Source organism: Oncorhynchus nerka, linkage group LG1 (genome assembly GCF_034236695.1).
Source record: "Oncorhynchus nerka isolate Pitt River linkage group LG1, Oner_Uvic_2.0, whole genome shotgun sequence".
Classification (NCBI taxonomy): domain Eukaryota; kingdom Metazoa; phylum Chordata; class Actinopteri; order Salmoniformes; family Salmonidae; genus Oncorhynchus; species Oncorhynchus nerka.
In genome coordinates this window covers 34,702,426-34,714,944 of record NC_088396.1, presented here as the reverse complement: position 1 = coordinate 34,714,944, position 12,519 = coordinate 34,702,426, and the positions used below count along the sequence as shown (strand labels likewise).

The window sequence follows — 12,519 nt, the reverse complement described above, 5'->3', positions numbered from 1 at the left end:
TCCAAGGATCAAATCCTATTCCCTATAGAGCACTACTTTTGGCCTGGGTTGATACACAGCCCCAGGCAGAGAACCTTTCAGTCAGTCAGCCACCCACCTACCCAGCCAGTCAGTCAGTCATCCACCCACCCAACCAGTCAATAGGTCCATGACAAGTAGTGCACCATGTAGTGAATAGGGTGTCATCTGGGCCTCAGCCTCAGGCAAAGAACCTTTCAATCAGTCAGCCAGCCAGCCAGCCACCCACCCGCCCGCCCGCCCATCAAAAGTAGTGCACTATGTAGGGAATAGGGTGTCATCTGGTCCGCTGCCCCAGGCACAGAACCTTGCAGTTAGTAAGTCAGTCACCCAACCAGTCAGTCAGTCACACAGTGAGTCAGTCAGTTCCGCACACACAGGATAAATCCGGCTAGCAGAGGGATGAGGTTTAACAATAGAAGCCACAGAGTTACCACTAAGCTGGAGGAACTGGAGCACGGGTCTGGAAGAGAGGCAAAACACTTCCTTAATACCAAAAGGTTTATATAATGTATCTCGTTATATAAAGTATATATGTGTGTGCATGAATATGGAAGGTAGGAAAGACAGGCAGGGGAACTCACCAATAGGAACTCTCCTGGTACTATTGAGGGGAGGCAGCTGTTGTGGTAGAGGGCAGGCGCTACAGAAGTCTGAGCAGGCAGGACAGACGAGAACCCCGTTGTAGACCCAGTCATTAACACGCACACTAACTCTCAGCAGCTGACCGGTATGCACACACTGAAACTCAGTATCCTGCACCCATACTGTCAGACCCTGGGTAGAGCAAGACATCTGGAAACAACCACAATATAACATTTAATTATTTGGTTTTTGTATGGGTCACTTTAAATATCTGCATTTCACACATTTATAACAGGGTTACCTATTTGTTAACCCAAAACACATAAATTAGACTGAGAATTTGTGATTCTGTAAGATCATGTGATAAAAGGATGAGACTTAAAGGTGGTAAACATTATTAAGAAGACTCCCACAGTACATAGCTTGCAAAATATGGAAAAGTGACTAAACATAGATTGCAGAGATGCTGAAATGGAGATATCTATTTAATTTTTTACTTATTCTGCATTACCTTATAACAGCCACTTCCCCAGTCAGGGTAGGTCATGCGCCTGGTACACTGCTCCATGATGAAGGATGTCTTCTGGTACAAACACACAGAGTCTGGACCATACTGCTCAGCGCCATAGTTCCTCCACCAATCTGGAAGCAGTGTCAGGTAACCTACTCGTAAGTAGGGTTGCAAAATGAAGGAACATTTCCCAGAAACACAATTTTCAGGTTTTCCATAAATCCCAGTTGGAAGATTCCCAGAATTAGGAGGGAATAAGCAGAGAGGGAAAATGGAACACTCCAACAGGGAATCATCCAACTGGGAATCCTCCAGCTGGGATTTCTGGAAAACCTGGGAATGTTGTGAATGTTTCCGGAATTTTGCAGACCTTCTAGTGAGTGAACAGTCTCAGAGTACATTGTCCAAGGCCCAGCCGGGTCTGAGGCACCAAGAGGCAAGAACAATGCAAGAAGGAAATGGATATTACCGGGTTGGTTCTCCTGGACCCTGCAGTAGGAGTTGCGTTGGTACTCTCCACTCAGGTGCCAGCTGAATTCCTGGCTGAAGGGACAGTAGTCAGCGATCTCCACAGCTCCACCGTAGGAGGCAATGTCCCTCACAGAGACATCAGGGATATGGTCAAAGTACTGCAGGAGGGTAAGTGGACAAGATTTACTATATGGGGTGTACTATGCAGGTCACAAGTGGTCAAAAACATCTTAAATAAAGACCATTTTAAATGTGTGTTTTGTTTGGTTTTGTTGCCTTTTTTTGTCTTATAGGTACAAACTTTGCTTGGGTACAAGTGTTAAATAAATCGTTGAGTGTCATACACTTGCAATATTTATGTTTGTCTTCTAATCCTCTGTAGTGGTCCAATAGGTTTCTGACACAGACTCTTGCTAGCATCATGTGGTTATCACTGGGTGTATTGTCATAGCCTCGATTTCTAGAGTTTGTGACTTTGAAGGATGGCATTGTGAGACTAGTATTTTACCTGGTAGTCCAGGGGTATGTCCTGAGGGTACTTCTGCAGGTTGCAGACAGCCACAGCCAGCTGGTCCTGCCTGCAGGTTAGCTGGAGGGGTGTGGCACGCACCGTGTCACAGTAAGGGGTCACCACTTTACGACTGAAAAACAGTAACACACCGAGGGTTGGATCAGGTAGAGCCACAGTTTGTCATTTAAATGTTTTTATTGTGTTTAAAAAATGAATAAAAAACAGTTTGTTACAATTTCTAATAGTTTCTAAGGCTTGATGTTTGTGTTGACAGAAATGTTGACATATGAGACAGGGTACATTGTCTGGTGCTACTTTAAATTTGTTTAGGGGCATGCCATGTGCCTAGACATTTAGATGTTTCAGCCTGTTGTGTACAATAAGAAACCTTAACTCTGATTAGACACCTTCTTACCTCTGACGTTGCCTTTCAATCCAGAACTTACAGCTTTTCATCACAAAGTCACAGCCCAGACCCTTGCCCCAGTCCAGCCTCTCTGCCATGCTGTAGTTGGCTCGGTACCAACTACATAGGAGACAAAGATGACCCGAACACATTGTACATCAAGTCAGGTAAACTCTTGAACTTCAATACAAATCATGTGTCAAAGTCAAAAACGTTCAATCACGCCAATGCTCAAGAAAAAAGAGCCAAGTTGTTTAATAGTCAAAGCTCTTGAAATTACATCAAATGTAAAAGTCATTATTTTCTTGTATTCCATATATTTTCTGGAAACAGTCAGCAACCTTACCCTGTGTCTTCCATGATGGCCAAGGTGATCCTAGAAAACACTCTGTTTTGTGTGTGCGATCCAGTCATTGCTTCGTTCTGTTATCAATACAAACATGAGAATCATCAAAGTATCATATATAGATTAATAATGAACCTATATGAGCATAGAAATGCTGACGATGAGTAGTGAACTATAGATAAATAAGAAATACAGAATTCACAATAGTTATACAGACTATGAAACTGAGTGAAAGGGTATGGTGTGGTTAGGTCTATATTCCATTACAGACATCAGTTCTACTAGGCTGAGTAAAGATACACCACAAACGTAGGCTACACATATTGTACAGAAAGGAATCATTTCAGATAACAAAAAAAACTAAGCACAGTACAATGCCACCAATCTTCAGCCCTCCTTTTACCTCTAGTAGCCTCTTCTCCCAGTGGTTCAGCTCAGTACCCATCCCTCCCTGGTTCTCCAGCTCCATACCCTCCAGAATGGGACAGCCAAAGTGTCTCCTCGCTTCCTCCTGCCAACACATGCAGGGATACAGGACATAAACATTAACCACATTACAGGACAGTACAGGGCAGCACAACATAACAAAATAGCACAACACCACACAGAACAGCCCAGCCTCTACAAAAGGGACATACTGTATCTACCCATGACAAATGCATGTAAATACATAATTCAATGGTGAGGAGGTTAAAACGAGGATTCTTACCACAACACGCGGCGTCACTAGAAGATGCACTTCGTGACGGACCATCACTCCACCACGGATGTCCCATAATCGAGTCACTCTACGTATCACTGCATCACTCCATTGATACAGGCCTAAACTATAATAGAAAGCAAAAACAGTCTTAAATGTTAACAAAATTAATGAGAAAACTCAATGCACAACAGAAAAACAATTACAATATCATCTAAGCCTACTGGTTATTACAAACAGCACGATTATAAAAACAAAGTCTGACAGCAGAGGAAAATGATCAAGTATACATACCTCTCGTTGAATGCTGGTAGTCCACTTGCAAACCGAGGTGTCAATGGCTTGCCATTATAATCATGATAAAACGCAAACAGCCCTGCTGAAAAACCCTTTTGGACAGATACGTAAAGATTACATTACTCAATCAATAATGAAATCTGTGTTGGACAGGTTCGATTGATTATCGTATTTATTTAAGTAATTCATGACAAGCTTTGCCCCAATAGGAATATAAAGTAGATTCCAATGCACCCACCAAGGCATGTATGATTTCGTGTTTGACGGTTGACAGCATGCTCTCAAACTCCTGAGGTTGGGTGGATATCATATTGGGGCACAAGTTGGCATATCCAGCAATGGGCCTGAAAAGGTAAAGAGAGTGAAACTGACATTCATATGATATCATTGGGTTAAAATACCTATTCAGGGGCCAATAACTACCATGTCACCTACCAGACCCAATCACTACCTACGGCAATCTGAAATATCCTAAAATGCTGCCATTCTAAAGTATATTCTAAGGGTGTATATAACCAGGTGTGTATAAACAGTAGGGGTGCAATGGTTCCCCAAACCCACTGTTCAGTTTCTGTACAGCAGGAACATTAAATGCTATTTACAATGTTCAGCATTCACAATGTTCCTTGCATTGTCTGTTGTGACCAAATTGTGATGCTGCGTTTGTAACCACGTGGAAGGTGGGAATTGACCAGTTATGAATTCGTAAATACTACTTGGATTCATTTGCGTGATTTGAACTCATTGAGAAACGCTGATTGGCTAATGGCCAACAAGCTGTGGCAACCAAAAACTAAAAGTACAGCTATCATACTTATAAAACAAATTATAGAGTTAAAAAACAACATTAATAGATTTCTTCTTTTAAATAATGCTTTCTTGTTGCATTTACAGTAATGGCTGAAAATGCTGTTAGAGGCCATTTCCTTAGTAGGTGACGTCAGAGGTTACCATGTGGGAGAAGTGGGTGCTCAGGGTGAGTTTTCCACTAGTAATTACCAGTTTGAGGGCCGTTCAAGTGGATTTTCCCAGTTGTATGTGGTAAATTCCCACTAGGCTACGAACGCACCATGACACTGCCTCTTTCAGTGCCAGATGCGCACTTATAAACGGGGGCGTGACTGTAGCGTGGTACGACTTCCACTCCGGGGTAATGTGATTGGCCAATTAATTGAAAACTTCAGCTTTGGTTGGCTTACATAAAGCGGTTACTACCCGTGTTCTGAAATGGGTGCAAGAGCGAAGATCGTAATGTGGCTCGAGCACTTTCACAAGGTGCTGAAAGAAACCCCTTATTCCCAACTACCGAGAATGGGCGTAGATCCGCGACAAAAATATTAACATGGCCTACCTACCGCTCTTGTATTGTCTTTGGCCTGGTCAGCTAGAATCAGCTGCCAAGTGCTGCTTGAATGCAGGGGAGACTACGTGTTGTTTCTTTGCGTTACCATCTTGCTCCGGTATACTGGGGTGATGTCGGCAAAAAATGTGTCAACATATCAGAGGTGTTGGCAGCTGCATATGCTGTTGTCGTTTAGAGTTGGGACATACTGCTAACATTTTATCCACAACTCTCTGTCCATCGCCGTTGTAATCTACTTGGAAGCAAAAATGTTTCAAAACTGGAGATATAAATGGAGGACAACTAAACTACACGGAATTGCTTTAATAAGGTTAAGGTCAAGGATAATTTAGCTATTTGATTTGGAATTTTAAGACCCCTTGACGCATCAAAAACATATACAGTACCAGTCAAAAGTTTGGACACACCTACTCATTCAAGGGTTCTCTTTATTTTTACTGTTTGCTACATTGTAGAACAATAGTGAAGACAAAACAATGAAATAACACATATGGAATCATGTAGTAACCCAAAAAAAGTTAAATATATTTTATATTCTTCAAAGTAGCCACCCTTTGCCTTGATGACAGCTTTGCACACCTAGCATTCTCGCAACCAGCTTCACAAGGCAGTCACTTGGAATGCATTTCAAGTAACAGGTGTGCCTTGTTAAACCTCTTACAGCTACCCCATGTTTTTTTCAATTTCCACCTGAAGACAAATCTAACTGCCTATAGCTCAGGCCCAGGACATGCATATTCTTGGTTTCATTTGAAAGAAAACACTCTGAAGTTTGTGTAAATGTGAATTGAATGTAGGAGAATATAACACAATAGATCTGGTTTAGATAATACAATGAAAAAAACATAAGGTTTTTCATTTTTATTGTTGTATCATATTTAAAATGAACAAGACAAAACAAACATTGAGATAGGATGATGGGGACAATTTCAGTGAAAAGCATAAGAGGGCAACAGTACGTGTGCAAAGTTTCAGAATGATAACTTCCAAAATGAGTATGCTACATGACATTTATCATGAAGTCACCCAGGTGTCCCACACAAGTAGCCCAAATACACCCAAGTGGCCAAATTGGTGAAGTTATACATTTTGAATGGAATAACTATATACAAAATACCAAAATGGTATTCGAACACAACCCCCCCAAAAATGGAGAAAAAACATGAAAAAAAATATACATTTACAAAATAACACTTTCAATATTTGGAAGACCCTCAGTCCTCTACACAATATTGTGCTGCTGATGCCAGGTGCCATAGCAGTCTCTTTCTGCTGTAAAAGCAGAGGGTCACCAAGCATGTGGTGCAGGTGATGGGGGACTTCATTTAGCAAAGAACACATCGACGCCTCCAAGCTGTGCCCTTTTGGCCCTGAGGCACATCCATGCCTGCAGAAATACATTTGGGCAGATGAACACCACTTGTGGCAGGAGCTGGATGAACCAGCTTCAGTGGGGGATGGACAACTTGGCACTGGGGGCTCCTATTCGGAGTCAGTGTCACTGTGAAAGAAAATGTTCAGTTAGAATGTTCTTGTAGGTTCATGCTCTACAACATCCGCAGAGTACGACCCTGCCTCACACAGGAAGCGGCGCAGGTCCTAATCCAGGCACTTGTCATCTCCCGTCTGGATTACTGCAACTCGCTGTTGGCTGGGCTCCCTGCCTGTGCCATTAAACCCCTACAACTCATCCAGAACGCCGCAGCCCGTCTGGTGTTCAACCTTCCCAAGTTCTCTCACGTCACCCCGCTCCTCCGCTCTCTCCACTGGCTTCCAGTTGAAGCTCGCATCCGCTACAAGACCATGGTGCTTGCCTACGGAGCTGTGAGGGGAACGGCACCTCAGTACCTCCAGGCTCTGATCAGGCCCTACACCCAAACAAGGGCACTGCGTTCATCCACCTCTGGCCTGCTCGCCTCCCTACCACTGAGGAAGTACAGTTCCCGCGCAGCCCAGTCAAAACTGTTCGCTGCTCTGGCCCCCCAATGGTGGAACAAACTCCCTCACGACGCCAGGACAGCGGAGTCAATCACCACCTTCCGGAGACACCTGAAACCCCACCTCTTTCAGGAATACCTAGGATAGGATAAAGTAATCCTTCTCACCCCCCCCCCCCTTAAAAGATTTAGATGCACTATTGTAAAGTGGCTGTTCCACTGGATGTCTTAAGGTGAATGCACCAATTTGTAAGTCGCTCTGGATAAGAGCGTCTGCTAAATTACTTAAATGTAATATAGTTTCACATATGAGCCCTGTATCAACAGGTATAATAAACAGATATATAGAGAGTACAGGGAACATAAAGTTGAATATATTATTATAGACCTGCTAGATCTACAGTTTCATTTATATTATGACAGACCAGCTGTATCTACTGTCTCCATTTCACTTTGGCCATTGTTGTGGGCCTGCCCTCCCCTCAACAGACTCAAATAGGCTATTTCATGTGGGGGTGGGGTGGGCGGCAGACACACGCATCTCACATTTCATTACATTATTTTTATATATTGCTACTAAATAAAAAAATCACAAATCATATTTTAGTTGATTAATTTCAAATAAAGGCATTAGCATGAGAAGAACTTACCAGTCCAAAACGATGTCCTCTCCGTTCACAAAATATTCCTCCATTTGGGAATCGCTAAATGAATCGTCCTCCAAAAATCTCTGTCTCACTTTCCCGATCAATTTCTTCTAAAATTGTGTGTACATCTGTATATCTAGACTTAGATTTAGCTTTCCCTGACTTAGTCGCCATACTGATTGATATATAAACAGCTGAAGATGCGCTTTACCAAAACAACGCTGTGCGTAACATGCATGGCTCCTTCCGGTAGGAATCTTCAATGGCGAATGACCCTCTTTACGCAGGAGTTTACTACATGGGTTGGTCTTCCAACACATAAACATTACATATGGCCATTTACCTCAGCTCATTGGCTATCTACCCAGCTAGATTTCAAGACGATCAGTGGTCATTGGGTTAAAATACAGTCAATCAACGAAACAGCGGTCATATCATTGGTGCACAATGAGGTCATTACTTGTTGTCTTCAAATCAGTTTCTTTCAGTCAATACTGAAATGACCCATCAGGTTTGGTTGTGTTGCAATGAAACCAAACATGTTGATTGCAATGAAACCAAACATGACTGGAAAAGTCACGTTAGTGTGTGTATTTACATCGAATGTGTCGTCGAAAATGGAATGAGACGGAATTCACGACACAAGCGGTTCACAAAATGTTTCGTGTTAGGCTATAAAAATGGATTTTATCAAACAAAAAGACCATTCATTGTGTAACAATGAGTATTGGGATTGCAAACAGAGGAAGATCGTCAAAGGTAAACAATTTATTTTATTGCAGTTTGTGATTTTGTTACGCCTGTGCTGGTTGAAATAGTTGTTTTTTTATGGGGCTCTATCCTCAGATAATCACATTATATTCTTTCGCAGTAGATCCTTTTTAAAATCTGACAAAGCAGTTGGATTAGCAAGATTCTAGGCTTTCGAAAAACATGTGAGACACTTGTATTTTCATGAATGTTTAATATGACTATTTATGTAGCGATCACGGTATGTTGTCGAATTTCATTCTGCTAACGGGTTCGGTGCGCAGAGAGGTTAAAAAGTTAATTTGCGGAATTAATGCGTTTGAGCCAATCAATTGTGATGTCGTGAGGTGACTAATTAAACGTAGGAGGTAATTATTCGATAAACTGCAGTAATCACATTAATGATCCTCAATTAAATCAGGAAACAAATGATTATTTCCTCATATCAGTCTTATTCTGAACGTCGTTGACCATGTAAATCTGCACAAACGCTAACTTAAGTGATGAATCAGCGATACACTAATTGGCTTAAATATTTTCTTTACTAACTAACTAAATCACTAACTAAAAATCACTAACTAAATACATAAAAACACATACACGGTTTGGAAACTACGCTCACAGTAGTCAGAATATTTAGCCCCATAACAACCACTCATTCAGATTTGAAATGCAACATATATTTACGCATAGATGTCTCTCTTTTGAAACCACTCAATCAGTCTATGGCGAGTAGTTCGATGTAAGTTTCTGGATGTCCACCAGAAGTCACAATGTCCTTAGTTGTATGCTACTTTGTCTTGGAGTGTTCGTTAGAATAGATACATCAGAGGTGTACCACCCGGTGGTGATGGGGATCTATTCTTCTCTCCAGTCTTTGGTCAATTGTCCTAGACTACTTTACATGCAGAGCTGCAGACGGTGCATGTTTTGGTCTAGTCTATCTTCTTCACTCGTCGAGAGTTTCAGAGGGTCTTACCATTTTCTGGTCTTGGAGATTTAACCATTTCAACCTGTGGATCATGTCCTCACATTCTCTGGTCAGTATTTAAAAAGTCATTTTAAGCACTCTGGCCTTGGACGGCGTTCCGTCCTGTTGACACAATGTCTGTGTTCACGTTGGTGTGGTTACTAACTGGGCCCAGGTTTATATGAAAAGCCATCTCATTAAGAAGGCTAAAATCACATGTATCTTTTCAAAAGTATTCTTAATAATTTATTTTATACAACATTTAGCTGTAAAACCTGATAAATAGCACGTGTACACTTTCAGAGTCACAGTTATCTTGTTACATAGTCTTTCTGATAATTCTAACGACATCACAAAATAGACATTAATTTTCAATATTCCATCCCTCGTCATCCCCAACGTTTGAATGTTGAAACATATTGTCCCAGTGTCTGTTCATTAATGTTGAAGTTTTGGCAAGAATCTCAAGACACAGCACATTCCTCTGTTCAATACTGCAAGGCAAGAGAGAGAAACTTTACGACCGGGGTTAAGTCATAAAACCATCCCAACTCCCCCCTTCCTCTCTAGTGGGAGAGAAGGGGAGGTCTGGCACTCTGTGCCAAGCTGATCTGGCGCCTTTGATCCTCACCAAGCTAGAGAGTCATGACAGTGATGTGTAGGGGTCATACACATAAGTTAGCCCTATTTCGTAAAAGACCAAGTCAATATTACGTCAAGAACAGCTTAAATAAGCAAAGAGAAACAACAGTCCATCATTACTTTAATGAAGGTCAGTCAATCCGGAAAAAGTCAAGAATTCTTCAAGTGCAGTCGCAAAAACCATCAAGCGCTATGATGAATCTAGCTCTCATGAGGACCGCCTCAGGAAAGGAAGACCCAGCGTTACCTCTGCAGAGACTGTTATAGTTTTGGCAAGTTGGTTAGGACATCTACTTTGTGCATGACAAGTCATTTTTCCAACAAATGTTTACAGATTATTTCACTGTATCACAATTCCAGTGGGTCAGAAGTTTACATACACTCAAATCAAATCAAATCAAATTTATTTATATAGCCCTTCGTACATCAGCTGATATCTCAAAGTGCTGTACAGAAACCCAGCCTAAAACCCCAAACAGCAAACAATGCAGGTGTAAAAGCACTAAGTTGACTGTGCCTTTAAACAGCTCGGAAAATTCCAGAAAATGATGTCATGGCTTTAGAAGCTTCTGATAGGCTAATTGACATAATTTGAGCCAATTGGAAGTGTACATGTGGATGTACTATAAAGGCCTACCTTCAAACGCAGTGCCTCTTTGCTTGACATTATGAAATATCAAAAGAATTCAGACAAGACCTCAGAAAAAAAATTGTAGACCTCCACAAGTCTGGTTCATCCTTGGAAGGAATTTCTAAACACCTGAAGGTACCATGTTCATCTATACAAACAATAGTACGCAAGTATAAACACCATGGGATCACGCAGCAATCATACCGCTCAGGAAGGAGACGCCTTCTGTCTCCTAGAGATGAACGTAATTTGGTGCAAAAAGTGCAAATCAATCCCAGAACAACAGCAAAGGACCTTGTGAAGATGCTGTTGGAAACAGATACAAAAGTATCTATATCCACAGTAAAACGAGTCCTATAGCGACATAACCGGAAAGGCTGCTCAGCAAGGAAGAAGCTCCTGCTCCAAAACCACCATAAAAAAAAGCCAGACTACGGTTTGCAACTGCACATGGGGACAAAGATCGTACTTTTTGGAGAAATGTCCTCTGGTCTGATGAAACAAAAATAAAACTGTTGGGCCATAATGACCATTGTTATATTTGGAGGAAAAGGGGAACGCTTGCAAGCCAAAGAACACCATCCCAACTGTGAAGCACGGGGGTATCATCATGTTGTGGGGATGCTTTGCTGCAGGAGGGACTGGTGCACTTCACAAAATAGATGGCGGCATGAGGGAGGAAAATTATGTGGATATATTGAAGCAACATCTCAAGACATCAGTCAAAAAGTTAAAGCTTGGTCGCAAATGGCTCTTCCAAATGGACAATGACTCCAAGCATACTTCCAAAGTTGTGGCAAAATAGCTTAAGGACAACAAAGTCAAGGTATTGGAGTGGCCATCACATAGCCCTGACCTCACGCCTATAGAAAACGTGTGGGCAGAACTGAAAAAGCGTAGGAGGCCTACAAACCTGATTCAGTTACACCAGCTCTGTCAGGAGGAATGGGCCAAAATTCACTCAACTTATTGTGGGAAGCTTGTGGAAGGCTACCCGAAACGTTTGACCCAAGTTAAAGAATTTAAAGGTAATGCTACCAAATACTAATTGAGTGTATGTAAACTTCTGACCCACTGGGAATGTGATGAAAGAAATAAAAGCTGAAATAAAGCAATCATTCTCTCTACTATTATTCTGACATTTCACAGTCTTAAAATAAAGTGGTGATCCTAGCTGACCTAAGACAGGGCATTTTAAGGATTAAATAACAGAAAGTGAAAAACTGAGTTTAAATGCATTTGGCTAAGGTGTATGTAAACTTCCGACTTCAACTGTATTTCCATATGTGTTATTTCAAGTTCTGATGTCTTCACTGTTATTCCACAACGTATACAGTAGTAAAAATAAAGAAAAACTCTTGAATGAGTAGGTGTGTACAAACTTTTGACTGGTACTGCATTTAAACTCAGCATAAAAGAAACGTCCCGTCACTGTCAACTGCTTTTATTTTCAGCAAACTTCACGTGTAAATATTTGTATGAACATAACAAGATTCAACAGACATGAACAAGTTCCAGACATGTGACGAGCAGAAACGTGTCCCTGAAAAAAAGAGGGGGGAGACACAAAATCAAAAGTAACAGTCAGTATCCTGTGTGGCCATCAGCTGCATTAAGTACTGCAGTGCATCTCCTCATGGACTGCACCAGATTTGCCAGTTCTTGCTTTGAGATGTTATCCCACTCTTCCACAAAGGCACCTGCAAGTTCCCGGACATTTCTGGGGGGGAATGG

General features: G+C 41.6%; 1 protein-coding gene across 1 annotated transcript in view; it reads right to left on the bottom strand.

Moving 5' to 3' along the window:
• Positions 1 to 258: 258 nt before the first annotated feature.
• Positions 259 to 12,519, bottom strand: part of LOC115129602 (leishmanolysin-like (metallopeptidase M8 family)) — a 31,319-nt gene continuing 19,058 nt past the window's right edge. The window contains exons 7-17 of the mRNA XM_029660148.2: positions 4,084 to 4,189; positions 3,843 to 3,937; positions 3,558 to 3,675; positions 3,252 to 3,359; positions 2,849 to 2,925; positions 2,512 to 2,622; positions 2,094 to 2,226; positions 1,584 to 1,743; positions 1,115 to 1,245; positions 603 to 813; positions 259 to 481 (exon numbers count right to left, since the gene is read on the bottom strand). Of these exons, the coding sequence (XP_029516008.2) occupies positions 381 to 481; positions 603 to 813; positions 1,115 to 1,245; positions 1,584 to 1,743; positions 2,094 to 2,226; positions 2,512 to 2,622; positions 2,849 to 2,925; positions 3,252 to 3,359; positions 3,558 to 3,675; positions 3,843 to 3,937; positions 4,084 to 4,189 (1,351 nt within the window). The 3' untranslated portion in view covers positions 259 to 380. The remainder of the gene's footprint in view (positions 482 to 602; positions 814 to 1,114; positions 1,246 to 1,583; positions 1,744 to 2,093; positions 2,227 to 2,511; positions 2,623 to 2,848; positions 2,926 to 3,251; positions 3,360 to 3,557; positions 3,676 to 3,842; positions 3,938 to 4,083; positions 4,190 to 12,519) is intronic.